The sequence below is a fragment of the Cucurbita maxima genome, unplaced genomic scaffold (genome assembly GCF_002738345.1).
Source record: "Cucurbita maxima cultivar Rimu unplaced genomic scaffold, Cmax_1.0 Cma_Scf00009, whole genome shotgun sequence".
NCBI classification, from domain to species: Eukaryota; Viridiplantae; Streptophyta; class Magnoliopsida; order Cucurbitales; family Cucurbitaceae; genus Cucurbita; species Cucurbita maxima.
The window spans coordinates 4,778,300-4,803,628 of NW_019272025.1; the positions used below are offsets into that span (position 1 = coordinate 4,778,300).

General features: G+C 35.9%; 5 protein-coding genes, 2 long non-coding RNA genes and 1 pseudogene across 8 annotated transcripts; 5 read left to right on the forward strand and 3 right to left on the reverse strand.

Annotated features, from left to right (window-relative positions):
* The first annotated feature begins 117 nt into the window (after nucleotides 1–117).
* Nucleotides 118–1,517, forward strand: LOC111484501 (peroxidase 4-like). The gene is made up of 4 exons (XM_023131133.1): nucleotides 118–392; nucleotides 493–684; nucleotides 797–962; nucleotides 1,066–1,517. Exons 1-4 carry the CDS (start codon nucleotides 162–164, stop codon nucleotides 1,449–1,451), a joined length of 975 nt encoding a protein of 324 aa, XP_022986901.1. The 5' UTR covers nucleotides 118–161; the 3' UTR covers nucleotides 1,452–1,517.
* A 5,684-nt stretch (nucleotides 1,518–7,201) lies between these two features.
* Nucleotides 7,202–8,618, forward strand: LOC111484500 (peroxidase 4-like). The gene is made up of 4 exons (XM_023131132.1): nucleotides 7,202–7,481; nucleotides 7,561–7,752; nucleotides 7,829–7,997; nucleotides 8,081–8,618. The coding sequence occupies exons 1-4, from the start codon at nucleotides 7,248–7,250 to the stop codon at nucleotides 8,464–8,466; spliced, it is 981 nt and encodes a 326-aa protein (XP_022986900.1). The 5' UTR covers nucleotides 7,202–7,247; the 3' UTR covers nucleotides 8,467–8,618.
* Nucleotides 8,619–9,718: 1,100 nt separating this feature from the next.
* On the forward strand, nucleotides 9,719–10,285 carry LOC111484029. The gene has a single exon (XM_023130445.1). The coding sequence runs from the start codon at nucleotides 9,719–9,721 to the stop codon at nucleotides 10,283–10,285; it is 567 nt and encodes a 188-aa protein (XP_022986213.1).
* An 830-nt stretch (nucleotides 10,286–11,115) lies between these two features.
* On the forward strand, nucleotides 11,116–12,161 carry LOC111484555. 2 transcript variants are annotated; one of them, XR_002718516.1, is made up of 3 exons: nucleotides 11,116–11,199; nucleotides 11,365–11,823; nucleotides 11,928–12,161. It is a non-coding gene; the product is annotated as an uncharacterized LOC111484555 (long non-coding RNA). The 2 variants fall into 2 exon arrangements; XR_002718515.1 differs by lacking the exon at nucleotides 11,928–12,161 and having other exon boundaries at nucleotides 11,365–11,862.
* An 8-nt stretch (nucleotides 12,162–12,169) lies between these two features.
* On the forward strand, nucleotides 12,170–13,610 carry LOC111484030 (annotated as a pseudogene).
* A 733-nt stretch (nucleotides 13,611–14,343) lies between these two features.
* On the reverse strand, nucleotides 14,344–16,086 carry LOC111484481 (CBL-interacting serine/threonine-protein kinase 11-like). The gene has a single exon (XM_023131103.1). The coding sequence runs from the start codon at nucleotides 15,937–15,939 to the stop codon at nucleotides 14,671–14,673; it is 1,269 nt and encodes a 422-aa protein (XP_022986871.1). The 5' UTR covers nucleotides 15,940–16,086; the 3' UTR covers nucleotides 14,344–14,670.
* A 1,546-nt stretch (nucleotides 16,087–17,632) lies between these two features.
* Nucleotides 17,633–20,425, reverse strand: LOC111484563. The gene is made up of 3 exons (XR_002718525.1): nucleotides 20,267–20,425; nucleotides 18,057–18,516; nucleotides 17,633–17,715 (listed from the first exon to the last, which is right to left on the reverse strand). It is a non-coding gene; the product is annotated as an uncharacterized LOC111484563 (long non-coding RNA).
* Nucleotides 20,426–21,315: 890 nt separating this feature from the next.
* On the reverse strand, nucleotides 21,316–25,115 carry LOC111484440 (probable serine/threonine-protein kinase WNK4). The gene is made up of 7 exons (XM_023131026.1): nucleotides 24,529–25,115; nucleotides 24,079–24,344; nucleotides 23,211–23,434; nucleotides 22,977–23,134; nucleotides 22,583–22,892; nucleotides 22,180–22,512; nucleotides 21,316–22,093 (listed from the first exon to the last, which is right to left on the reverse strand). Exons 1-7 carry the CDS (start codon nucleotides 24,634–24,636, stop codon nucleotides 21,549–21,551), a joined length of 1,944 nt encoding a protein of 647 aa, XP_022986794.1. The 5' UTR covers nucleotides 24,637–25,115; the 3' UTR covers nucleotides 21,316–21,548.
* Nucleotides 25,116–25,329: the final 214 nt, after the last annotated feature.

Below are 25,329 nucleotides of genomic sequence, written 5' to 3' on the forward strand. Positions count from 1 at the left end.
TTTTATATTTTAATTATTTTTGTAAATAAATATTTAAAATATTCCAACCAAATTTTACTTGGTCTCCTTTCAAGTTTCCATAAATACCCCTCTCTTCTTCAAGCTTCAATCATCCTATCTTCATTGCTTTTCCAATAATCTCTCCTTTTTACTTCAAATCCATGGCGATTGCATCCCTTTCTCGTCCCAACAAAATGGTTGTGGCTTTAGCATTAGCCTTATTCGTCGTGTTTATGGGGAACTCCTCGGCTCATCTCTCTCCCGATTTCTACTACAAGAGCTGCCCCAAGCTCCTTAGCACTGTCCGAGCTGGTGTTCTGTCTGCCGTGGCTAAGGAACCTCGCATGGGCGCTTCCCTTCTCCGCCTCCACTTTCATGACTGCTTCGTTAACGTATAAAATCTCTTCTTCTTCTTTTGTATTTACCGTACTCTTATATTAGTAACGCTCTCTTTTTTAATTATATTATGTGCAATTGATCCTCGTTTATTAGGGTTGCGATGGATCGATTCTTCTGGAAGATACTCCTACGTTCACGGGAGAGCAAACTGCAGCTCCCAATAATAGATCCGTTAGAGGGTTCAATGTAATTGAGAGTATAAAGAAAAATGTTGAAAAAGTTTGTCCTGGTGTTGTCTCTTGTGCTGATATTTTGACTCTTTCTGCTCGTGACTCTGTCGTGGCTGTGAGTTGTTTTTTTTAATTATATCAATTTTCTAAACCTCGTACCTTAAAAAGTATTTGTTTAGTTTAACTCGATGATGTTGACTTTTTGCTCGACTAATTAATTATTTCAGCTGGGAGGACCAAGTTGGAAGGTTAAATTAGGGAGAAGAGATTCCAAAACAGCCAGCTTCTCTGATGTCGTTGGTGCCATTCCTCCTCCAACTTCCACCCTCAACACCCTCATCAACCGATTCAACACTAAGGGTCTCTCCCCTCGAGACTTGGTTGCCTTATCTGGTATAGAAGTTTGAACCTATGATCTTTTATTCTAATATCATGTTAAATCACTAATCGAATTATGATAAATGTAATTATATCAATACTTAATTGATGCATGCAGGGGCCCACACCATTGGACAAGCTCGGTGTTTGTTTTTCAAGAATCGTATATACAACGAGACCAACATCGACGAGTCATTTGCTAAAGAGAGGCAAAGAAACTGCCCAAGAAATGGAGGAGACGACAATCGTGCCCCTTTGGACTTTAGAACCCCAAAGCTTTTCGATAACTACTACTACAAGAACCTTTTGGAGAAGAAGGCTTTGCTCCGCTCCGATCAAGTGCTCCACGACGGTGGATCCACTGATTCCTTGGTTGAACTCTATGGTGATGACAGTGATGCCTTTGAGTCTGACTTCGTGACGGCTATGATCAAGATGGGCGACATTCAGCCACTCACTGGATCGCAAGGCCAGATCCGAAAGGTCTGCAGCCGACCCAATTGATGAATTTGAATTTGGTGATTGAGATAATAATTATTTTTCCTTTTGTTTTAAATTCGTTTGAGAAAATAATAAGCTAAGGGTGGATTTGTTGTATTTTTAAAAAAATAAATTTATGATTTTATTGTAATAACTTTGTAATAAAAAAATATGTATTTCGATCAAACGGTCAAAATTATAAATTGAAAAAAAAAAAAAACTTGCAATTAATTTGAATATAGAAAGTATATAAATATAAAAAAAACTAAATTATTAACAAATTTCCCTTATCCAACTCTTTCTTTGTATAAATAAAGGCTCCAACATTTAGTTGAGGATTGCAAGAAATGGGAGAAGATTGTAATTAAGTATTATGTTATAAATAATCATAATTAATAATTAAATTTATATTTATAAGTTAATCATAATATCACAACAAGTAATTTAATTTGTTTTCGAAGAAATGGTTAATTAGTTTTATTTATTTTAAAAATGGTTAAATTTATTTAATATCATCGATATTTTTATTTATTCTCATCCATTAAAGAAACTATAATTCTTTGGAATATAATTTATATATATATATATATATATATATATATATATATATATATATATATATATATATATATATTTATTTATTTATTATTATTATTATTTTTTTTTTTTAATATAGAATCAACCCAAAAGAAAGTATGGAACGAATTACATTGATGATCAAGATCAAGAGTAAAGAAAACTCGTGGCTTGAATAACTCTACAAGAAGTTTGATTAATACTCGCAAGTTCTAAACACAAGAATTTACAAAAAAAAAAAAAAAAAAAAAAAAAAAAAAAAAAAAAAAAAAAAAAAAAAAAAAAAAAAAAACTTAGCTCTTTTAATTCTAAAATTTGATGTGTTTCAAAAAAAAAAAGTGAGGCTTTATATAGCCTTTACAACTTTAACCTTAACCTGACATATAGCTCTCAAATTAAATTGGCTAGTAAATGAGAAATACTCATACACTCTATATTAAAATGACAGTTAACGGTGGAATATAGTAACATAGTTGGCTCCCAAACTAAATTGATTAGTAAATGAGAAATACTCATATAAACTCCATATTAAAGTGGCTGGTTAACGGTGGAATATAGTAACATAGTTGGCTCCCAAATTAAATTTGCTAGTAAATAAGAAATACTCATAAACTCCATATTAAAATGGCTAGTTAACGGTGGAATATAGTAACATAGTTGGTTACATAACATTTAACTCCTTTGTTAAAAACTAGCTTATGACAAACAAATATTTAAATTATAATTAAATAGTATCGGGAATGAAATGTGGACTAGTTCCATGAATTTAGTTGAGTTTATTAAATACAACTTAGAGCATTTAATGCATATCTTTCTTGAGGCTCAACTTTGCACAACATATAAAACAGGTCTCCAACGTCTTCTAGAATTTCGTTTGATCAGCTTACCATAGCTTAAATATAAGTGTACAAGGTTTGTTGTAGTTTTTTAGCTCTCGTCCTTATAATTGGACCTTGAGATATGAAAATTTCTTAGTCGTAGTTCGTATCAATATTGAAATTGAATAAATGATTTAAATAATCCGAACAATTTCATCTAAATATTTCATAGTTGAGTTGGGTTAGGTTGATTATTTAATTATGGTTGTTGAGTTAAAAAAAAAATTAATTCGAAACAATTAAATTGAGTCTAAAAAATATTTCAACTCAATCCAACTCAATTTCGTCAATAAAAAAAAAAATAGTCTCATTTCGTCCATAATAACAATGGAATTGTATAAAAATACCTACGGGTGACAATTGTAAGTGTGACCGACCAATGAAAACCTTGAGTTGGTGGAGAGGGAATAGTCTCTATATTTGATTATTCTAATTTTAAACTATTTAACTACTTAATCATTAATATGTTCCTAACTTTGACTTTTTCTCTACCTTCTCATTTTTATTACTTAAAAATATATATTCTTTTTTTGACTTGGCTTGCTTGTAATGGATAATAAATGTGCTAAATTTATATAATTTATTCCTTTCAAATTTCTTTTTCAATTAATTATTCAAAAAGTTTCGATTTTACTTCTTTTACGTTATCTTTTATAATATATTATTAAAATAACGTAAATTTTAATTTAAAGAAATAGACATGCTTGTCGTTTATAATCTAATTTTAATTATATTAAATTAACTATGTCCTAAAATTATTTTTATTTCTATTAGAAATTATTAATATCAAACCTAAAATACTAACTAATATCAATGTATGTATATTATTTAATGAACTGAAATCGATACGATAAAATTTTGAGCTCGGGATTTCTTATTTTTATTTTAAATTAAATTACCCTTTAAATTCAAAAGTTTAGAATTAATTATTTTTAAAAAGACATTATTTACACTTATACAATACCAAGTCCACTACACATTTTCAACCAGACTGGTCAATTAGAAAAGGTTCTAATTTTCCTTAGAAGTTTGCGTGACCTTTATCCAAAAGAAATTAATATAGAAAAATACGTCTAGATAGATAAAAGGGGAATAAAGAGCCACAAAGAGCCTTGGCTTAGTTGGCTTTCTCTACTTCGTATGAAGCTTCATGAGGGCAATTTGGTAAATTGCTCTTTAAAAAATTTACCTTTTTAATAGGGTGTTCATATGACTCGAGAACTTGACTAATCTGGACTATTCATCGTAACCCATAAAAGTTGGGTTATATATATATATATTTTTTTTTTCTCTCAGATCAACTTGACTAACCCAAAAACTTTAAGTTACCCCCGTCATTAATTCAACCAACGTGAAATTTCAGGTTGATTCAAAATATCTTTTTAAACTCAACCCGATCGAAAAGGTAATTATTTTGATCATTATTTAAAAATTTCATGCCAAAATTTTGGTTGGATGATACAAGATAATAACGAGAATATAAAAACCAAATTATAACCTTAAAAATAATACTTAAACCTAAAACTTCGTATAAAAAATAATATATGCGTTGAAACACAATATTTTGAGTTAGGCTAAGTTGGGAATTATTGCAGCCTTTGAATTAATTGTTAGGCGAGCTATGCTTTCAAAAAAAAAAATATATCATGATATTATTGAGTAAATTACTGTTGGGTAAAATTTTAAGTGTTTTACAAAATGATATTAAATTGATTATTAATATTTAATTTTGTTTAATATAATTATTTAATAATTATAATGATAAAAATAAGGAGACTAAACAAAATAAAAATTGAATTCAAATTGTATATAAATTTTGGAGGAAAAGTATCCAAGTAGGTAGATTATAGATGTTCCTTATATTAATATTCACCAATAAAATCACCAAATATATTAATTTATTTTATAAGGTTCACTATGTTTTTAGTCAACCATTTTGGCTTCCTTTGATGCCTACAACTAATATGCTTAATTAATCAAATGTAGCTTTGGTTACTTTCCGATCGAGACGTTTTTGAATTAACCAAAAATTTCGAGTTGGTTGGGTTGACTAATCGAATCGTATAGGCTTCAGACCCCATATGACACTCAAGTGAAGGAGGGGTATATGAATGAATCGAAACTACATCCGATCAGAACGACCCTAAGGATAGGAGGTCTGAGAAAAACTTAAATGAAATGAACGTGATTATCTATTACCAACAAAGTGCACCCTCCTTTTCCGTGGCTCAATTATAAGAATTTAATAGTTAAACGTGTTTTACTTAAAGCAATTCTATAGGTGACCTCTGTTGGATGATGAAAGTCCCACATCGGCTAATTTAGGGAATGATCATGGGCTTATAAGTGAGGAATACTAACTCCATTGATATGAGGCCTTTTGGGAAAACCAAAGCAAAGCCATGAGAGCTTATGCTCAAAGTGGACAATATCATACCATTGTGGAAAGTCGTATTCGTCAAACATGGTATCAGAGCCATGCTCTAAACTTAGCCGTGTCAATAGATTGGCAAATCCTTAAATGTCGAACAAAGGACTCCAAAAGAAGTCAAGCCTCCTCGAAGGTACGAAGGCAGTCAAAAATGACTAAGACTCCAAAGGAGTCGAGCCTCGATTAAGGGGAGACGTGCTTTGTTCGAGGGGAGGTGTTAGGTGTTCGGCTAATTTAGGCCTCCTCGAAGGTACGAAGGCAGTCAAAAATGACTAAGACTCCAAAGGAGTCGAGCCTCGATTAAGGGGAGACGTGCTTTGTTCGAGGGGAGGTGTTAGGTGTTCGGCTAATTTAGGGAATGATCATGGACTTATAAGTGAGGAATACTAACTTCATTGGTATGAGAGGTCTTTTGGGAAGACCAAAGCAAAGCCATGAGAGCTTATGCTCAAAGTGGACAATATCATATCATTGTGGAGAGTCGTATTCGTCTAACAACCTCCTAAGAATATTTCTAAGATACATGCGAGTGAGAACAAATTATACTAGAATGACTCGTGTTGAACCGAACAAAAATATTTTAATTTTCAAAATTCAATATAACTCAAATCAAACTATTTAAATTATTAGTTGTTGAGGTTATTGACATTTGAACGGTATTTTTACTCAAAATTAAAATTTTAATATAATGTAATTTAAATAATAATAATAATAATAATAATAATAAATTGGCTGCTCTCTAAAATAAGGTCCCTGCGGGAAAGCTACCCTGCATGCATGGGCATCGTGGTCACTTAGGATTCGTATAAATTAACTTTATTAAAATAAAATAAAATAAAATAAAATAAAATAAAATAAAATAAAAGATTTCCACAATTAAAATATGAATAATTCAAAATAATCCACTCTAAAGTTAGCTTGTGTGGACCCTGCTAATTTTGACTTAATGGATTAATACTTTAATAATTCAAGATAATTACACTCCAACTCCACCCATGTCTATTCCATGTCATCCTTTCATCCCACGTCTATTTTGTATCAATTCATTTTTCAAATAAAAAATATATATCGATATGGAAATTATGGGTATAGTCGTAATTTTTCATATTAAGAAGTTTTCTCCGTCTCCATCTCGTTTTCTATTTTTTCTTCATCCCGACAAAAAATTTCATTTATTTTTGCAGGAAAAATGAGAATTTTCTACTGGAGACGGATTCGATTTTCGGTGAAATTTTTAATATATTATTTCAAAAATATTTTTTTAATATAATTTCTATTAAAATAATTATAAAGCATTAATAAATTTAATAGTATTTTATGAGAAAAAATATAATATAATGTTCTACCTAATTTCTAAAAATTTAAATTTCAATACTACGATATTTTTGAACACTTAAAAAATATTTTATTTATTAAGTGGGCTTGAGCCGTTACAAATGATATCATAACCGGATACCAGACAGCATGTCAACGAGTACGCTAGGTCCCGAAGGAGGTAAATTGTTGAGATCGCAGAACGAAACTAAGCATTTCTTGTAAGGTGCGAAAACCTCTCCCTAAAATAAGTCAAAGCAAACAATATCTGCTAGCTATTAATTCAATGATATACTAAATAATATATCGCGTTTAATATATCATTAAATTATATATTATTTAATCTCGTTACGATCAATAATTCATCAAACAAAGTCTTCGTTTTTTTGGTTTTGTAAATCTATATTCTCTAATTTTGTAGACATGCATCCAATCCATGTGATTATCAGTCATTGTCTTTGAAGATTAGGTAATCAACCAATCGACCAATACCAAAAGTTGGCCCCATCTTTATATTAAATGCTACTTTTCCTCTATTTGTTCGTGTTTGAAGTGTATAAATAGAGCCCTTAATCAAGCCACAATCCATGTCCACCACACTCCTCTTCTTTCCCAACCAAAATGGGTATCACCACTTCTCATACCCCAAAAAATGTAGTGAGTTTTGTCTTAGCTTTGCAGCTGGTCTTCCTTTTGATGGGCAGCTCCTCAGCCCAGCTCTCCACTTCCTTCTACTCCAAGACCTGTCCCAAGCTCCTCCCAATCGTCCGCTCGGGCGTCCAATCCGCCATCGCTAAGGAAACCCGCATGGGCGCTTCCCTTCTCCGTCTCCACTTCCATGACTGCTTTGTTAACGTATGTATTATTAAGTTTATCGTCACTGTCGGCTTAAGTTGTTGTTGTCGTCTTTATAACTTGTGCATTCTTTTGACAGGGATGTGACGGGTCAATTCTTTTAGACGATACTGCCACTTTTAGAGGAGAGCAAACAGCTCCTCCAAATAATAGGTCTGTTCGAGGTTTTGACGTCATAAAAGCTATTAAGAGTAGCGTAGAAAAAGCTTGTCCTAGTGTTGTCTCTTGTGCTGATATTTTGACTCTTACTGCTCGTGATTCCGTCAACATTGTAAGTTGTTGTTAAGTTTAGAGGATTTTCTCCTATAATCAATACTTTATGCTTTAACTGTAAGTAATTATTTTAGTTGGGAGGACCAACTTGGGAGGTGAAACTAGGACGTAGAGATTCGAAAACAGCTAGCTTCTCCGCCGCTAGCAGCGGTGTCATCCCTCCGCCTAGTTCAACCCTTGCTAACCTCATCAATCGATTCAGTGCTAAAGGCCTCTCTACTAAAGACATGGTTGTCTTGTCGGGTACTGTTTCACTGTCACTCGCTCTCCGTCTTTTTAAGGTTCCTATACAGTTAAATTATAAATTTGGTCTCTTGTGGATGTAGGCGCCCACACGATAGGTCTAGCAAGGTGCACTAGCTTCAAGAACCGTATATACAACGAGAGCAACATTGACGCTTCATTTGCAAAGCTAAGACAACGCAGTTGTCCGAGAAGTGGAGGAGATGACAATCTTGCCCCTCTAGATGTTGCAACGCCAAAGCTTTTTGATAACTATTACTACAAGAACCTTGTGAACCAAAAGGGCTTACTCCACTCCGACCAGGTCCTCCACAACGGCGGTTCCACCGATTCCTTGGTAGAACAATACAGTAAAAACGATAAGATTTTCGATGCCGATTTCGTAACTGCAATGATTAAAATGGGAGACATTCAACCGCTCACCGGATCTCAGGGCGAGATCAGGAAGGTCTGCAGCAAACCCAACTAATTACTCTTATGGATTTGAATATTCAACTTGAGGAACTCAATAATGAGTTTTTATCCTCTCTGTTTTTTTTTACCCGTGTGCGTAATTTACTTGAAAGGTAAAAGTATGAAATTTACCAATTACTAATAAAGAATTTGTCGGTGTTATTTTCCTTTTCTGCCTTGTTTATGTTGCTTTTTGGTAACTTTATTTCAAATTATAATTATTTGATAAAGACTTTTCTTTTTGTTGTTAAATTGAGAATAATTTAATAATAATTGATGTATATTTTTTTTAATTAAAAATTAAATATTCAAATTTTATATTCCAGTACTAATATATATATATATTCAAATTTTTCTTATTTTGAAAGCAATAATTATTTTTCTTTTTTGACAATAAGCGGGATTAAGAAATAAATAAGATTATGAGCATATAAGAGAAAGGAACGTGTTTTAATGTTTTTCTTATTAAATATTTATTTTATTTTTTATTTTTTAAAATTACAATTTTTTTTTGGAGGACTTAAAGGTAATTGTAAATAGTAAGTGTAGACATTATTGACAAATTAACGTAATTTAAACCTTATTTGTGTAGTTATGTTTAATCTAATCAAGTTCTTAATCCAATAAACCAAAGTTATGGGCTGGGCTTCTTGGGATTGAGTGGGCCTGATAATTTTTTTTTAGAAAATTTAAAATTTTAAATTGATTGCAACTCAACCGTCTAGATTTTTAGTTAATTTTTTTTTAATTATTTAAAAAGTCATACTTATCTTAATATATGTTACCTTAATAATTAAAATTTTATAAAACTAAAATATCGATCCTTTACCGTTACAATTCATGACATAATTCCACATTCGAGTTGGTTTCTAAAATTTAAAAATAAAAGGTAAAAAAAATAACTAACCAATTAAAATCTAACAAACCTAACCTTTATGATTTAGGTTGGTTAGTTTGAGTCGAACCATATGAACACTTGACCCAATCACAATATATTATTTAATAATTTTGCAAGTTTAGAAAATAGTTAAAATTTTGGTAATAATTTTAATTAATAACTTATAAATTCATAATTTTCAGAGGTAAAGAGAGGAAAATTTATTTTGGTTACTAAACAAAGTTATAATTATTAATTTTTCAAAAAAAATTATAATTATAATTATAATCGCCGCTGCATTTTATTCCATTTCCGGCGCCACCGCCACCGCTTCCACGGTGCCGGTAATTTGAGCCATAAATAACTCACAGAATCCAGAATGCGCACTAAAATGGTGGCTCCCAGTAGGAAACTACGAAGCATTTGCATACCCGTATTGCTCTCTGTAACTCTGCTCGTAATTTCGATCCTCATTTTAGCCTTTACTGCTTTCAAGCCCAAGCGGCCCACCATCGCCGTCGATTCAGTTTCTCTGCTCGATCTGAACATTTCTCTGGACGCCGCCAGGCTGAGCGTCGATCTGAATTTGTTTCTCTTGCTCGATCTCTCCGTTGAGAATCCGAATAAGGTAGCCTTCGAATACTCCTATAGCACCGCCGTCGTGAGTTACAGAGGCGAAGAACTCGGAGAAGTGCCGATTCCGGCCGGTCGGTTGCTGGCCGACAGGACTGAGAAAATGAACCTAACATTAAAGATGATGGCTGACCGGCTCCTCGCTAAGTCGGAGCTATTCTCCGACGCGATGTCTGGTGAAGTCCCGATCAACATTTTCACCCGATTGTCCGGGATTGTGAAGGTGATCGGCGTTTTCAAGATTCATGTTGTAGCCTCGTCGTCTTGTGATCTCACCATCGGCATTGGAAACAGAAGTATTGAAGATCAGAAATGCCATTACTAGACGAAGCTCTGAGGATTTCAGTTATGGCGATTTTTGAGGCTTTGTTTATAGTTCATTTCACGCAGTTCTTCAGAGGTGGAAATTGAAAATTAAACAGAAACGTAGGGGTAAATCTGGAAATGTGAACAATCCATAGCGGTTTAGCAGATGCTTATGGTGGAAATGCGCAGCGCGTGAACGGTCTAATGACGTATTCCTCGAACCGCTTTCCACAGGATTGGCTTAAGGAGGGAGGGTATAATGGTAAACTGGAGAAGAATATAAAGTTTTTTTTTTTTTTTTCTTCATAATAATTAATTATTTTTTAACCGCGAGAAGAATAATACATTAATTTCCACTTAATTACACATTGTAATAATTACAATTAAACTTTTAAATTTATATTTAAAATTTTAATTGATTTATTAATATAAAATTAAAATTTATATCTCATAGTCTCCTATCAATAAATTTAAAAAAAATAAAAATTTGAGGACTAATTTGTCATTTTAAAAATTTAGAGTAAACACATATTTAAAATTTTAATTTAACGAAATATGTTTTAATTAAGAAAAGATTTCCCATTGGTCCTGTGGGCTGTTAAGGTATGGGCCATGAGTATCGAGTCCTGGGCTTTCAGAAATTAAAGTTGAGCCGTCGGATCAAATTATCGCAAAACAGATGTTGCGATCTCACAGGAGTTTCACATGGGAAACACGTGCATCTGTTTGTATATGATCTCAGCCCCAAAGACCGGTTGGTCGAGTCGAGCTATCCTTAATTCTTCCGGTTCTCCGGCCCACCCATTTGCACTACACTGAAAATTTATTTTCAATTTTCGAAATTAAACCAAGCTTCGATCTTAATCCTCTTCATTAATCCTCGATCCCGGGATCCTCTCGTTCCGCGGGCCGACTCTTCGCTTAACCAAGACGGTAATTGATTTACTCGACTGTTTTTGGAAGGTTTTGAAGAATTAGAAAATGTTTGGACTCCCAATTTGCTTATCATTATCGTTTCTCTGCTTCAATTTCTTTGGTTTCAATCTTCTTCAGTTCATTGTTGTGTCAGAATTTTGATGATTCCTTCAGATTCTTTAGGTTATGGAGAGTCTTAATCTCAGGGGGGAAATAAAAATGGACGCAGCAATAGGGAAGCGGTAGACTGTAATATTTGGAGGATTCTCATAGATTACGGATTGAGAATTGATTCTGAATTCTTGTTGGTGTTTTGGATGCGATTCTGATTGTGTATGCGTTTGTGAGATTAGTTTTGAGCATTGTAAGCCTTTTGATATGAATACTTGTAATCTTTTCTGAATTTGGAGTTCATTGATTTGAATGGTTGAACATTTCCCTTTGCAGCCAGGGAGCTCTTGCTGAGCCATCCGGCTTTCGGCAGAAGAGTGGGCTGTGGTGGTTGATCTTCATTAAAGAGAAACTAGTGGTGCTCCAATTCTCTGGTTGGTATTTGTAGGGAATGCCGAATGGTGACTCTTTTGCATGGGAGGGAGACTTGAGATCACATATTCCGAGAAGAACGAAGCATTCCTTTTAAGGGTATGAAACCTCTCCCTTGTAGATGCAAGGAGAACAAAACATTTTTTATAAGCGTGTGGAAATATCTCTTCAGTAGACGTGAGAACGAAGTATTTCTTATAAAGGTGTGGTAACCTCTCCCTAGTAGACGCGATGAGAACGAAATCTTCCTTATAAGGGTGTAGAATCCTCTCCCTAGTAGACGTGATTTGAAACCGTGAGGCCAACGGCGGGTTGTTATTCGAAAACCCCACCTGTTCTCTGCTTTCAAACGCTCAATTTACCTGCAAGTTATCGTGGAGTGCGAACGCCTACTCCATCGGTACTTGATTTATGAGTTCTTCATTGTTGATCCTGTAGATATTAGGGTATTGTTCTGTGCTTTTCTGTTTTAGGATTTGATTTATTGGGATGGAAAATAAGGCTAGGAAGATTGCCAGGCCAAGGAACCTTTGCTAAGGTATATTATGCGCGGAATACAGTAAACAACCAAAGCGTGGCCATTAAGGTGATCGATAAAGGAAAGATTACGAAGGCTACGCTAATTGATCAGATTAAGCGTGAAATATCTATTATGAGACTTGTTAGACATCCTAATATTGTATATCTGTATGAGGTTATGGCTACCAAGACTAAGATTTACTTTGTTTTGGAATATGCAAAAGGTGGTGAGCTCTTTGACAGAGTTGCTAAAGGGAGGCTGAATGAGGATGATGCTTGGAAATACTTTTATCAATTAATCCATGCTATTGATTTTTGTCACAGCAGGGGAGTATATCACCCTGACATAAAGCCTGAGAACTTACTGCTTGATGAAAATGAAAATCTTAAGGTGTCTGATTTTGGTTTAAGGGCTCTAGCCGAGTCCGAGTGTCGAGATGGGTTGCTACACACGATTTGTGGCACACCGGCTTATGTTGCCCCTGAAGTTATAAATAGGAAGGGCTATGATGGTGCAAAAGCTGATATCTGGTCTTGTGGAGTCGTTTTATTTGTCTTATTGGCAGGTTATCTCCCGTTCCACAACTCGAATCGATTTAATGGAGATGTATAGGAAGATTGAGAAAGCAGACTATAAATGTCCTAGTTGGTTCCCTCGTGAAATGCGGAGGCTACTAAGTCGGATGCTTGATCCGGCTACTAAGTCGGATGCTTGATCCAAACCCCATTACGAGGACTTACCATAGCAATGATAAGACAAAGTTCTTGGTTCAAAAAAGGATTGAGATCTATGAATGTAAGAAGGGGAACAAAAGATGATGCTATAGCGGCTGTTTCAGATGGAAATCAAGAGATGGATAGACCTCCAACTTTGAATGCTTTTGACCTTGTCTCCCTTTCGACAGGGTTCGACCTTTCGAGTTTATTTGAAGACGATTCAAGGAAGAAAGAAACGTTGTTTACTTGTAGAAAACCGGCCTCTGTTCTTCTCTCGAAACTAGAAGAAATTGCTAAACTTGTTCGGTTTCGAGTGCAGAAGAAAGAAGCAGGCCTACTGAGGCTTGAGGCACTAACAAAGGGAAAAAAAGGGGTGTTGTCCATTGATACAGAGATCTATGAGGTTACTCCATCTTTTTATTTGGTGGAAATGAAAAAATCAGATGGGGACACATTGGAATATCAGAAGATATTGAAAGAGGACATAAGGCCAGCTCTACAGGATATTGTATGGGTTTGGCGAGGTGAGCACGAGCAGCAGCAGCAACAAAAGCCTCGGCCAAATGACATAGAAGCTCAGCATAAGATATTTGTGTGATGAAATCTAAGCTTGTTATGATGACAGGTTGGCCCAGAGGGGAATTCGGCTTGAGAGGAAGCCCGAAAGAGAAAAGGTTGAAAGAAGACAATATCTGCTAGCAGTAGACTTGAGCTATTACATATGATATAGAGCCAGACACCCCGACAATGTATCTACAAGGACGTTGGCCCTAAAGGGGGGTGATTTGTGAGATCTGACATCAATTGGAGAGATGAATCAGTACCAACAAGGAGGGTTCCAAAGGGGGTGGATTATGAAAACTCCACATCGGTTATAGAAGAGAACGAAACAGTCTTTATAAGAGGTTTGTAAGAGCATGAGCAAACGGAAAAAAACAATATTACCAGCGGTTAAGGGTTTTAGGGTTAATGGGCTGCGGTTAATGGGCTTCTTTTAATATGTATGTATGTATGTATGTATGTATGTATGTATGTATGTATGTATGTATGTATGTATGTATGCATGTATGTATGTATGTATGCATGTATGTATGTATGCATGTATGTATGTATGTATGTATGCATGTATGCATGCATGTATGCATGTATGTATGTATGTATGTATGTATGCATGTATGCATGCATGTATGCATGCATGTATGCATGTATGTATGCATGTATGTATGCATGTATGTATGTATTCAAACTAGGCTTTTCAAGTATCAAAATGTGATCAATTTCAATTCTAGAGAACTCCCCCATGAACCATGGTCTTCAGAATCAAAGATATTTAGCAGGAAAAAGAAACATAATGAAAAAAAGAAAGAAAAAAAATACGATGAATATATCAAATTTTGGTTAATATTAACATTTGGCGGGATCTTTAGATACAAAACTTTTTTTTTGAAAAAAATGAAAAAAAAAACTATGTACATAAGAAGGCAGAGAAAAGCCGATCAAAATGCAAATGAAAAATGACATGAACATATACTTCTTAACTACTTCATGGGGACTCTTAATTCCTCTTCCATTATTATTATCATTATTAATTCAATGGGATAATGAAAAGATATTAATTACTCCACCACCCATCACCTTCTATTTTTTGCCCCAATTTTCCTGTTGGGTTCGGAAGAAATCCACGTCTTACTGGTTCCGGTCACCGGAGTTCTATCGGGACGCCGACGCTACGTTTTCGATGAGATGACATTTCAGCTTTTTCTTCAACAGTTGCTTGTATGATCCTGCATCGACACCTCTTCTTCTCACCTCCACCACCGCCAATCCGTCGATCAACCGGAAAATTTCTATCCGGATAGAAAAATTATGATTCTGTCCAAACAATTCAACTAAAAATTCTCTCTGTTTCTTAACCTTCAAATTCTCAGACCTAGCGAATTCCTCCACTTCTTCCAGGATCTTTTCCGGCGACTCCGCCAGTACGAATCGGTCACTGTCCTCCACTGCGTATTGCGAATCGTCGAACAAACCAGACAGATCTAATCCCGACGAGAACGATATAATGTCGAATGCGTTTAAGTTCTTCGATGGAGATTCGACCTTCGCTTCCGATTTGACCTCGTAATCATCGTAGAAATTGATGTCTGTATCTCCTCCATTTGTGAACCACGGATCATTCAGAATCTCATTGATGGTGATCCTGGTTTGGGGATTCGTATCGAGAAGTCGTGACAGAAACCTCTGGAGATCAGGCGACATCCATTTAGGGCACCGATAATCCCCCCTGTAAATCTTCTTATACAACACCATTAGATTCGAATCGTTGAACGGAAGGTAACCGGCGTTCAACACGAAGAGAGTCACACCACATGACCACACATCGATTTTCGCACCGTCGTATCCCTTCTTCGATAAAATCTCCGGCGCGACATACGCCGGAGTTCCACAGAGAGTATGCAAAAGGCCATCGGCGCGGATCTGATCCGTAACCGCACTGAGACCGAAGTCGGAGACCTTCAGATTCGCATTCTCATCGACGAGGAGATTCTCCGGCTTCAAATCGCGGTGGTAGATCCCACGCGCGTGACAGAATCCAACGGCGGAGATCAGCTGGCGGAAGAATTTCCGGCTGAGATTCTCGCTGAACCTGCCAATGGCGATCTTAGCGAAGAGTTCACCGCCTCTGACGAACTCCATGACGAAGTAGATCTTGGATTTGGTAGCGAGGATCTCAAGGAGTTTGACGATGTGAGGGTGGCGGAGATGGCGCATGATGGTGATCTCCCGCTTGATGTTGAGCATTAGGATTGAGCCGTTGATCTTCTTCTTGTTGATGACTTTGATGGCGACGCTTTGGCCGGAATGGAGGTCGCGGGCATGGTAGACCTTGGCAAAGGCGCCGCAGCCAAGGAGCTTGCCGAGCTCATACCTGCCAAATAAGGCATCGTTATCGGGGGGAGAGGGTTCGATCTCCGGCATCTTCCGGCGGCAGATGGCCAGAGATCGAACGGGGATTAAAGAGATGATCGGTCAGAAGCCGAGAACAGAAATCACCCAAAGAGATTTCGAAAATGATTGTGGAAAGAGAGAGAGAGAGAACAGTTAATATAGAGAAAATTTTGAAGAAAGCGAAAATGGTGAAAATGGAATTTCAATATTATTAATGTTTTTGTTTTTTTTTTTGGGGGGGGAATTTTATTGGCTGAGCTTTCTGGAATCGCACAGCGAATGGAGAATTAGTTAATTAATAATTTAAATTTTAAAAATAATTAAGAGAAAAAAAAAATCAGAGAGAAAGGGAATCCAGCGACGTGGAGGCAGAAGCAACCTTGGGAATGGGAATTTGCTGATTTAATTTATTATTAAATTTAAACATTTAATAAAGATTTGGATTAAGGGTACTTGTTATATTGTGATTGGCTAGGTAAATGACACGTTTGTTAAGTCTGCCACGTCGGCGCCTCTCTATGACGGCTGAAATTAATTGAAATTGAACTTGGAAATGAAACGACGGGGAAGCATGTCGTTTTCGAGATGAAGTTGGAAACTGTCCGATTTTCTTATCCGGCTTTGGTTTGATCATTTCAGATTTTGGGATTGGGATTGTCTTTCTGACAAATATAATGGAGTGGAAAACGGAGAAAAATGGTAAGAATGGGAAGATCTTGACAAAGAATTAGGGTGGCTTTTGGTCAAGAATACGAAAATAGAAATTTAAAAAGGAAAATTACAATTTTGCCCATAAAACTAAATAATTATTGAAATTTTTAATTTTCTTTTAGTAAAAAAGGAAAAAAAAATTATTTCTTAAAATTTGTTTCAATAAATATAAAATACAATCTAAAATGTGGCAGTCCTAAAATACAAATTTAAAATATTTCAATTATAAGGTAGTTATTTCAGGTTTTCAATTACAAATTTTAAAATTTACAAGTTACATTAAAAATGATGAAGACTTTGAAAAATACATAATTTCATGTTATAAACTCATTTTTAAAATTAAGATGTAAATAACATAATATAATATTATAAACATAATGATTAAACAAAATTTATAAAGTCTATGAATTAATTAATCCTAGTTGAGATTTTATATATCATTGAGTTAGCATTAAATATTGCATGGTTATTTAACAGCTAAAACATAGAACAAAGCCGACTTACGCAATAGCCAATATTAATTCTTTTTTCATACGGTGTGGGCTCATTGAATTTTTCTTCCAACTATTATTTATCTTTTTTTTAGTATTTAGTCGTTTTGTTATAATTCCTTAGGTTGCTTATGCGAAGCAGACAGGAACCTAAATTGCTGAAAAATAAAGAGAAAATTTTAGTAAATTTACTCTAATTTTTAATTTCATCAAATTGTAATTTCATTCTTAAATTTAAAAAAGAGATTTAAAAATTCATTAAAAAAATATTATCATATACTTCATGGAATTGTAGTAAATTCAGGACCAAAAATGACAGGGTTTAAAAAGAATGTCATTAAAGACATGTTTTTTTTTTCAAATTTATAAGATTTTTCAAAGTTATGCAAGAATTAATTTAGATATTAATTAAAATAAATTTTATGTAAAAATTATATTAAAATTTCAAAATTTAAGATTAAATTTTATTTCTTTAAAAAAAAAAAAAAACCAAGAAAATGGAAGAAATCAAGGGCAGGAGGGTAATTTCACCTTTGGTTCGGAATCATCCTATGGAGAAAGCAGAGGCAGGCATATGAACGCATATCCACACGCCAGAAGATACCTAAAATATAAAACAAAGAAAAACCCGTACGAATTCAAATCAGAAACAATTTTAAATAATAATAATAATAATAATGCCCCAAAATACTTTCGGAACCACGGGTGGATGTAAGGAAACTTTCATCAACAGATCCACCTACCTTATTACATTGAACCTAAAATAAGTTCACGCTTAATAATTAATATTATTTGAATGCCAATGCCATTTCCATAAATCTTCGTGAAGGTTTCAATACCTCATGATTACACATGTATCAATGCAAACTTACACACTGAATTAAAAAAATTATTTAAATACCAAATAGGCGTGATTAAATTTATCAAGAAGAATGTATGGTATACCGTGCAAGGCGCGAGTGTCCCACATCCGAGAGACGCACCAATGGTGATCAGAAAACCCAAACCTTAGTGCTCCGTACTATTTTAACCTGTCTGCCATATCTCCGACCTTGATCGTGAGTAAATTCGTTATGCTTAGATTTATTTCGACAATCCATGTAGCTCAATGGAAAGAGTATCACTGAATTTCATAAAGGAATTACGAATTGTAGACATCTCTTCTTCAATTCAACGCATAATTTAATGAGTTATAGAACAAAATAGTTGAAGGGATGGAAAGAGACTTATCTGTTTTGTGATCATGGTTCCACGGATGCGTGTATCAGAGATCCCCTTTATAAACCTGGCCCTCCACTCCTACTTGATGAATTCCATCATTTTTAAGCAACCGATGATTCATACTTCTCGGAAGCCGTTTTACAATCATTTACTTTCACCATTCTTCAACGTTGCACGACTGTAGCTGGAATTACCACAATAAGAACTCAAAAACAAAATTTAAACCAAACCCAGATGATACCAGAATAGGAAAACTAAGTAAAACACAGGAAGATTTGAGCAAATAATTAAATAAGTAAAGCTAGCATGGCTGTTAAAAAAAAAAATTGGCAAGTGTTGGGTTAAAATTCATTAAGGAAATATGCCACTTTTTTGCATTATTAGAGAAATAGATGTATTTAGTTTCTTTTAAGATAATTAAATGATTTTAATATATATATACATATTTTATTCACTTGCAGCTTTATGGCACAAAATATCAACAGATACGAAAGAAAGGGCAGCGGCACAGCATGTAAACAAGCACACATAAATATCTTTCAGTAGAAATGAAAATAAAAATTTACACTTAACGGAACAAATGACCTAAATTTAAAAACACGATATCCTCTTCTATGAGCCAGACCAAGCATTTGCTTGGATGCAATTTTCACGAAGAAAGCAACCTTATGCCTCTCTCAGCCTTTTGGCTAAGACCAGCTGTAGTGAGCAACAAAGAAATCAACCCATGACACAAAAAGGTTCAAAATTAGTTGCTGGAATTTCTTAAACAAAATCTTAACGCCCTTGAACATGGGATCAACTAAGTGAGTCTACCTAGTGAAGTTGGAAGACCTGCTCTGTTCTCAACAGAGACGGTAGAAATATCCTGATTGAGACTAGCTTAGATTTTTATCCTCGAGCTAACTAGCACAATTCCATAAATCCAATTGATAATTCATCTCCTATTACATGGAAGTATAACAAAGATAAAAATCAAATCAAATCAAGTTAGTAGCAGAGAGAACTATGAACTTTAATATATCAATACAACTATAGCAAGCAAATAGAAAATGCAGTCTAATATTATGATGGTGTTCAAGCTCAAAAGGCAGGGAAGAGGTCCAGAAAATAGAGCGCTATAATTCATGACGTCTTTGTAGATTAACCTCTTTTTCTATTCCTGGTATGAAGTTGTACCTTCAAAAGTTGGCCAGATGCCTTGCACGGGATCTCAAATGTAGGCTACTCTTACAGTTTGGATCAAGTTTTAAGAGCAAATGGTCCAAATCTATGGCGGTTATGTCATCATGCTTGCCAATATTTCTGCACAGTTATTTGTTTCTATTCTGAAAAATTTCCAAGTGCTTGTTATATTTCTCAACCATAAATATAAAATAATGGAAAACGTAGATCAATGATTAAATGGTGAAAGAATCACATTCCTATCACAAAATTTTAAACCAATTCCATTAGAACGTCATTCATCAGAAAAACAAACTCCATTAAACAGCGGCCCCTTCAACATCAAAATCTCTAGGTCGAAATGACAAAAGCATCACAGTTGATTTCAAGCTCGTTCAATACATAGCAACACCTTTGCGTAAAGCCTCCGACCATCCATTACTCAACTCACTCATTCTATATTTATCCAAAAAAAAAAACGCCATACTAGTTTCCTAAAGTTTGTGATTCGCACTCTACCAAAGAAGTAAACACCGAAAAGGAGAGACCGATTTCGATAATCAATAACGCATATAAATTCATTTACCAGAAAAATTAAGGAGAGGACGGAGCGAAACCTTCAGCAAAGCGTCATCACAAGAGTCCGGAGTAAGCGAATGATCAAAGCAACAGAGAAGAAACGACAAGGAAAAGGAAAGCGAAAAACGAAAGTACAAGCAGCAATCGTACAAATTCAGATTGAAAACTAAATAACTACTATCGTAATATACCATTAGGATCCCCCTCAGGTTTTCGTCGCAATGCACATGTTCAATCTCCGCTTCAAAAGCATTTCCATGGCAACTCACCTTCTCTCTTCCATCACCGGAACCTTAACCTCCGTTACCGCCATTCGCTCCCCCTCCATCCGCGGGAGTACTCCGTATTTTGGTTTCAATAGTCGAAACAAAAACCTTCGCGCCAAATCCCCAACCCACCTTTTATAGGTTGAATTCGTTCAATACAGAAATACCAATAAAGGGGAAAAAAAACAGAAAACAAATTAAATATCTCGTTTTTTTTGTGTCTGATCACTCTTAGACAAAAATGTACCCTAAAATAATTATACATATTTAAACCTTTTAAAGTTTATAATTTAGTTCCTCAAATTTTTAATTTTTAAAATTTCATATACAAAATTAATAATTTGAAAAAATTATGAGATAAAACATTTAATTTTGTTTAAAAAAAAGGAAATACAAAATTTTAAATAGTTTTTGAAAATTAATATAATTAATTTAAAAATTATGAAAGATCGAACCATAGACATTTAAGTGCGCTTTGGAAAAAAAAAACTGTTGTGAATTTCATGACGTTGTTGAACTAAAAAGAACATTGCTTCCCACACTGATGATCTAATTACGAATATAGAGTATGAGGATTTCAACGCTTAGTGTGAGACTCCCGTCGGTTAAAGAGAAGAACGAAATATTCTTTATAAACGTGTGGAAACCTCTCCCTAACATGCAAATCGTGAGGTTAACGACGATACATAATGGGTCAAAACAGACAATATTTACTAGCGGTGGACTGTAACGATTATAAATAATATCAAAGCTAGACACCAAGAGGTGTGTCAATAAAGGCGCTGGGTTCTAAGATGGTGGATTATAAGATCTCACATTCATTGTAGAGAACAAAACATTCTTTATAAGAGTATGAAAACATCTCTCTAACAGAGACATTTTTAACACTGTGAGGAGCATTGTTTATAAGAGTGTGGATTATTTATAAAGGTGTGGAAAGCTCTCTCTAACATATGCGTTTTAAAATCACACGGTTGAGTCAAAGCCAACAATATAACTAACGATGAGCTTAGACTGTTATACTCGACTTCAACGAAAGAAATACATGTCAAGAAAATTTGTAAACAAATATAACATTGTTTCTGGAAGGAGTGAGATGTCACAGCACGCCTTGGACAAGCATGACCATGACACCAACCACTTGAAAAACAAGCACACACATTATACATACAAAAACTCCCAAATAACTCGAGCTATCTTAATACCTTCATGTTCTCCTTCCGACAACTTCCCACCTAATATCGTCGTTTCTCCTCGTTCTCGCTACATCGCTACTTCGGTTCCCGATCGGTTGCCTACTCGAAACCCTTTTGCTGGAAGAAACCTCACAAGGTGCTTGAAACCCGATGCTTTCGACCGCTCCAACCGTCTTGAATAACCGTCTTCTATTCACTTCCTCGACCAACGAACGATGCAGCAATTGGCTATGTACATCTACTAGTGACCTGTTCCTTGTTAATGTCCGGCCGTCCGTTCCCCTCTTGTCTTTGCGACCAGATGTAGCTCCTTGAGATGACCCTGCTACCGCACATTGGCACTGCTTGTATAGAAGCCCAGCCATGAAATCCTTGTTTTTGCGGCTCTCAACAGGACAAAATCTTGAGGAGTTTTGAATCTTATTGATGTTGTTATGTTGATCTACTCGGACTGAACTCATACCGGTCTCGTACTCGTCGCTGCTGATGTAATTCAAGTTTGAGTATTTTCCTGACGCCGATGAGCACTGTGAGCTGCTATCGTCGAGCGTTTCATCTGAAAATAGTGGTCGTGGCGTCGTGTTAGGCGTCGTGTCAATTTTCATAGCATTAAAACCTGTAAAATGAAATCTTGAGCCATACCTGGGAACCAACTTAAACCATTTGATATGTTTTGATTTGTCTTAGGAGAGGTGATGAGACTCAAAGTTGTTGCTTGGGACGACGAGGAGATGGAGCGGAGAGTACGATGAGCTGCATCATCGTCTTCTTCTGAAAAGCTGAATCCGAGTCTATGGTTGGGTAACTCGCTTCTATTCCAGTTTGGAACCAGAGCTGATATTTCTCCTTCGATCATGTCCGCTATTTCAAACGGCTCCCAATCGGAGATCTCCAATTCTTTCACCATCTCCATTGCTACGTCTAACGCTGTGTCGTTAACTATGTCGAAGGGGAAGTATATGTTCCTAAGAGAGCCTGCAGACAGGTCAAGCATCAGGTTGACAGTAAAATCTCGACACTGTAGCACGGACAATGCGAAAAGTACCATCTTTATCAGCAATCTGAACTCTGAGAAAGAGTGTATCGTCTTCCGGGTTCAGCTTCCCGGTGATCGTCATGTTCGTCCTGCTTAAACCTTCACCTAAGTGCAATTTCTCCATCTCTTTGGCATTTAGAAATGGCTTCTGGTTTTGATTCCTCTCGATCGACAAAGGTCTATCTCCATCAACCTTCAGAAACGGATCGGCCAAGAGTTCCTTAGCAGACGCCCTCATCGATACCGGTACCAAACATTTTTTAATAAATCTCTGTGCTTCCGCGTCTTGAATCTTGTACAATGCTGTTGGCAGCTTCCCCTGCACAAAGAAAGAGTAGTGTAGGTATTCGATACTTGTTCCCTTAACGAAACCGATATCGATTTTCAACCCGTTTTCCCTTACCGACGTGACTTTCTTGTAAATCTGTGCGGGATTAGAACACTCGCTATACGGGTACTCGGAAGTAAGCATCTCCAGAACACACATGCCGAACGAGTAGACATCAACCAGCTCGTTGTAATCTTCCTCGTATAATTCCGGCGCCATAAACTCCGGTGTGCCTGCAAAAAGCTCGAGATTAATTATCAATCATAGAATCCGTAAGTTTTTGGTAATAGAATAACGATGGATTCGAACCTATAACACTGTGAGCAGATCTGGAACCATGGAGTATAGCTGCAAGCCCCAAGTCACCAATCTTGACTTGTCCAAGATGGCCGTTTACAAAGATATTATCGCACTTCAAATCTCTGTGTATTATCGGAGGGTCGTGTTCATGCAAATAAACGAGCCCGCGTAGAATCTGGCGCGCCCAGCTCTTAATGGCTCTGATATCGACTCGCCTATACTTCTTTACATATCTGCAGAAGGAAGAAGGTTGTTATAGACCATCACAATTGTAGTAACCCAAGTCCATCGTTAGCAAATATTGGGCTTCCCCTAAAAGTTTTAAAACGTGTCTGGTAGGGAGAGGTTCCCACGCCATTATAAAGAATGTTTTCGTTCCCCACTCCAACCGACGTAGGATCTCACAATCCACCCTCTTAGAAGACCAGCATCCTCACTGACACATCACTCGGTATCTGACTCTCATACCGTTTGTAACCGCCCAAGCCCACCACTAGTAGATATTATCCTCTTTGTGATTTCCCTTCAAGGTTTTAAAACGTGTTTGCTAAGGGAGAGGTTTCCACACCCTTATAAAAAATGTTTTGTTCCCCTCTCCAACCGAAGTAGGATCTAACAATCCACCCTGTTAAGGGTCCAGTGTCCTCGCTGTCACACCGCCCTGTGTCTGACTCTGATATCATTTATAACAACCCAAGCCTACCACTCGCAGATATTGTCCTCTTTCGCCTTTCCCTTAAAGGGCTTCCCGTATTTTCTAGGAAGAGATTTCCACACCCTTATAAAAAAAATGTTTCGTTCTCTTCTCCAACCAACGCATAATCTCACAACATTACACAAAACCTCGAATATACTAAAGACGTGGATCAAAACTTACTCTCTAAGCGTTCCAGAAGTAAACAATTCAGTAATGAAGTTGAAGGTTTTGCGTTCGACATCGATCCAAGAGGTGTAGAATCGCATGATCGATTCATGCTTAAGCGTACTAAGTAGATGAACTTCCGAATACAACCGCTGCAAATCCTCCGGTGACCGGAGAACTTCATTGAGTTTCACCTGACTCCAAGCCACCTCAATTCCAAGAAACTCATCAATGGCTTTGTACACTGTCTTCATAGCCCCTTTTCCCAGAACTTCTTCAAACTACATACATGTTCATCAAGTTCTTCAGTTCATCACAAAGCTTAATCAATCATCAATGATCTTAAAATATTCCCACCTCAAATCCAACACACAAACAATAAACTAATCACCAAAATGGATTAAACAAATCACAAAACAAGTTCCATGCAGAAAAGAGAATCAAGATTGAGAAAAAAGTACTTACACGGCCGTAACGACATGTCGGATCGGTCTCAACGTACCCAAATTCCGAGTTCCAATCAGGGCTGTTTCGAGTGTTCTTCAACATGTTCGACGAACAAATCAAGGGCATAACAGAGAGAGATAAAAGGGCAAAAACGAGAAAAGAAAAAAAAAAACCCAAAAAAGGGCAAACGAAAGCGGTGGTGGTGGTGGTGGCGGCGGCGAAGGCGGCAGAGAGAAACTAAATGTGCGGCTTTCCGTCGTGATTCTCGTAAGAAAAGTGGCGGAAAAGAACCCAAAAAAGCCTGGAATAGTCAATTCTAAGCATAATACATCCCATCCCCACCGCCGTGCTCGACGTCTCGAAGTTTCCGATCTTCAAAACCATTTAGCTCGAGAGCTTCCAGTTCTGTAATATGTATAAATCCCACCACCAGTTTTTTGCTCTGGGTTGTGTTTGGCAAGTGGACAGTCAAATTAGGAAATCAAAGAGAACCCAAAAGGGTTAATTGGTAATTGCCTGTTGGTCGTTTCCGTATTTGGGAAAAGGCACTACGGAACTTTGAGAATTCTGTGGCCACGGCTGAGAAACAAGAAACAACAGAGCAGACGACGAAACACAGAGATGGCAAATTTGGAAACGGAAATAGGAAGAATGAAAATAAAAATTTATTAATAATTACAAAAAAAATATTATTTAAAATAAAATGTTCAAAATGCTGAATTTATTCTTTTCTGAGGGTCATATCTTAATATACAGACACAGGGACATCAGATGAAGACGGAGATGAAACGGAACGGAACTGACACCGCCTGTGGTCCC

Excerpts from the sequence above, each read along its gene's own strand:
- LOC111484501 (XM_023131133.1), top strand. The coding sequence starts at position 162 with ATGGCGATTGCATCCCTTTCTCGTCCCAACAAAATGGTTGTGGCTTTA. Across the intron at positions 393-492 it reads TTCATGACTGCTTCGTTAAC|GGTTGCGATGGATCGATTCT; the intron begins GTATAAAATCTC and ends CTCGTTTATTAG. Across the intron at positions 685-796 it reads CTCGTGACTCTGTCGTGGCT|CTGGGAGGACCAAGTTGGAA; the intron begins GTGAGTTGTTTT and ends TAATTATTTCAG.
- LOC111484500 (XM_023131132.1), top strand. The coding sequence starts at position 7,248 with ATGGGTATCACCACTTCTCATACCCCAAAAAATGTAGTGAGTTTTGTC. Across the intron at positions 7,482-7,560 it reads TCCATGACTGCTTTGTTAAC|GGATGTGACGGGTCAATTCT; the intron begins GTATGTATTATT and ends TTCTTTTGACAG. Across the intron at positions 7,998-8,080 it reads AGACATGGTTGTCTTGTCGG|GCGCCCACACGATAGGTCTA; the intron begins GTACTGTTTCAC and ends TTGTGGATGTAG.
- LOC111484029 (XM_023130445.1), top strand. The coding sequence starts at position 9,719 with ATGGTGGCTCCCAGTAGGAAACTACGAAGCATTTGCATACCCGTATTG.
- LOC111484481 (XM_023131103.1), bottom strand. The coding sequence starts at position 15,939 with ATGCCGGAGATCGAACCCTCTCCCCCCGATAACGATGCCTTATTTGGC.
- LOC111484440 (XM_023131026.1), bottom strand. The coding sequence starts at position 24,636 with ATGCCCTTGATTTGTTCGTCGAACATGTTGAAGAACACTCGAAACAGC. Across the intron at positions 24,345-24,528 it reads CGACATGTCGTTACGGCCGT|TTTGAAGAAGTTCTGGGAAA; the intron begins GTAAGTACTTTT and ends ACATGTATGTAG. Across the intron at positions 22,094-22,179 it reads TGGTTTAAGTTGGTTCCCAG|ATGAAACGCTCGACGATAGC; the intron begins GTATGGCTCAAG and ends CACTATTTTCAG.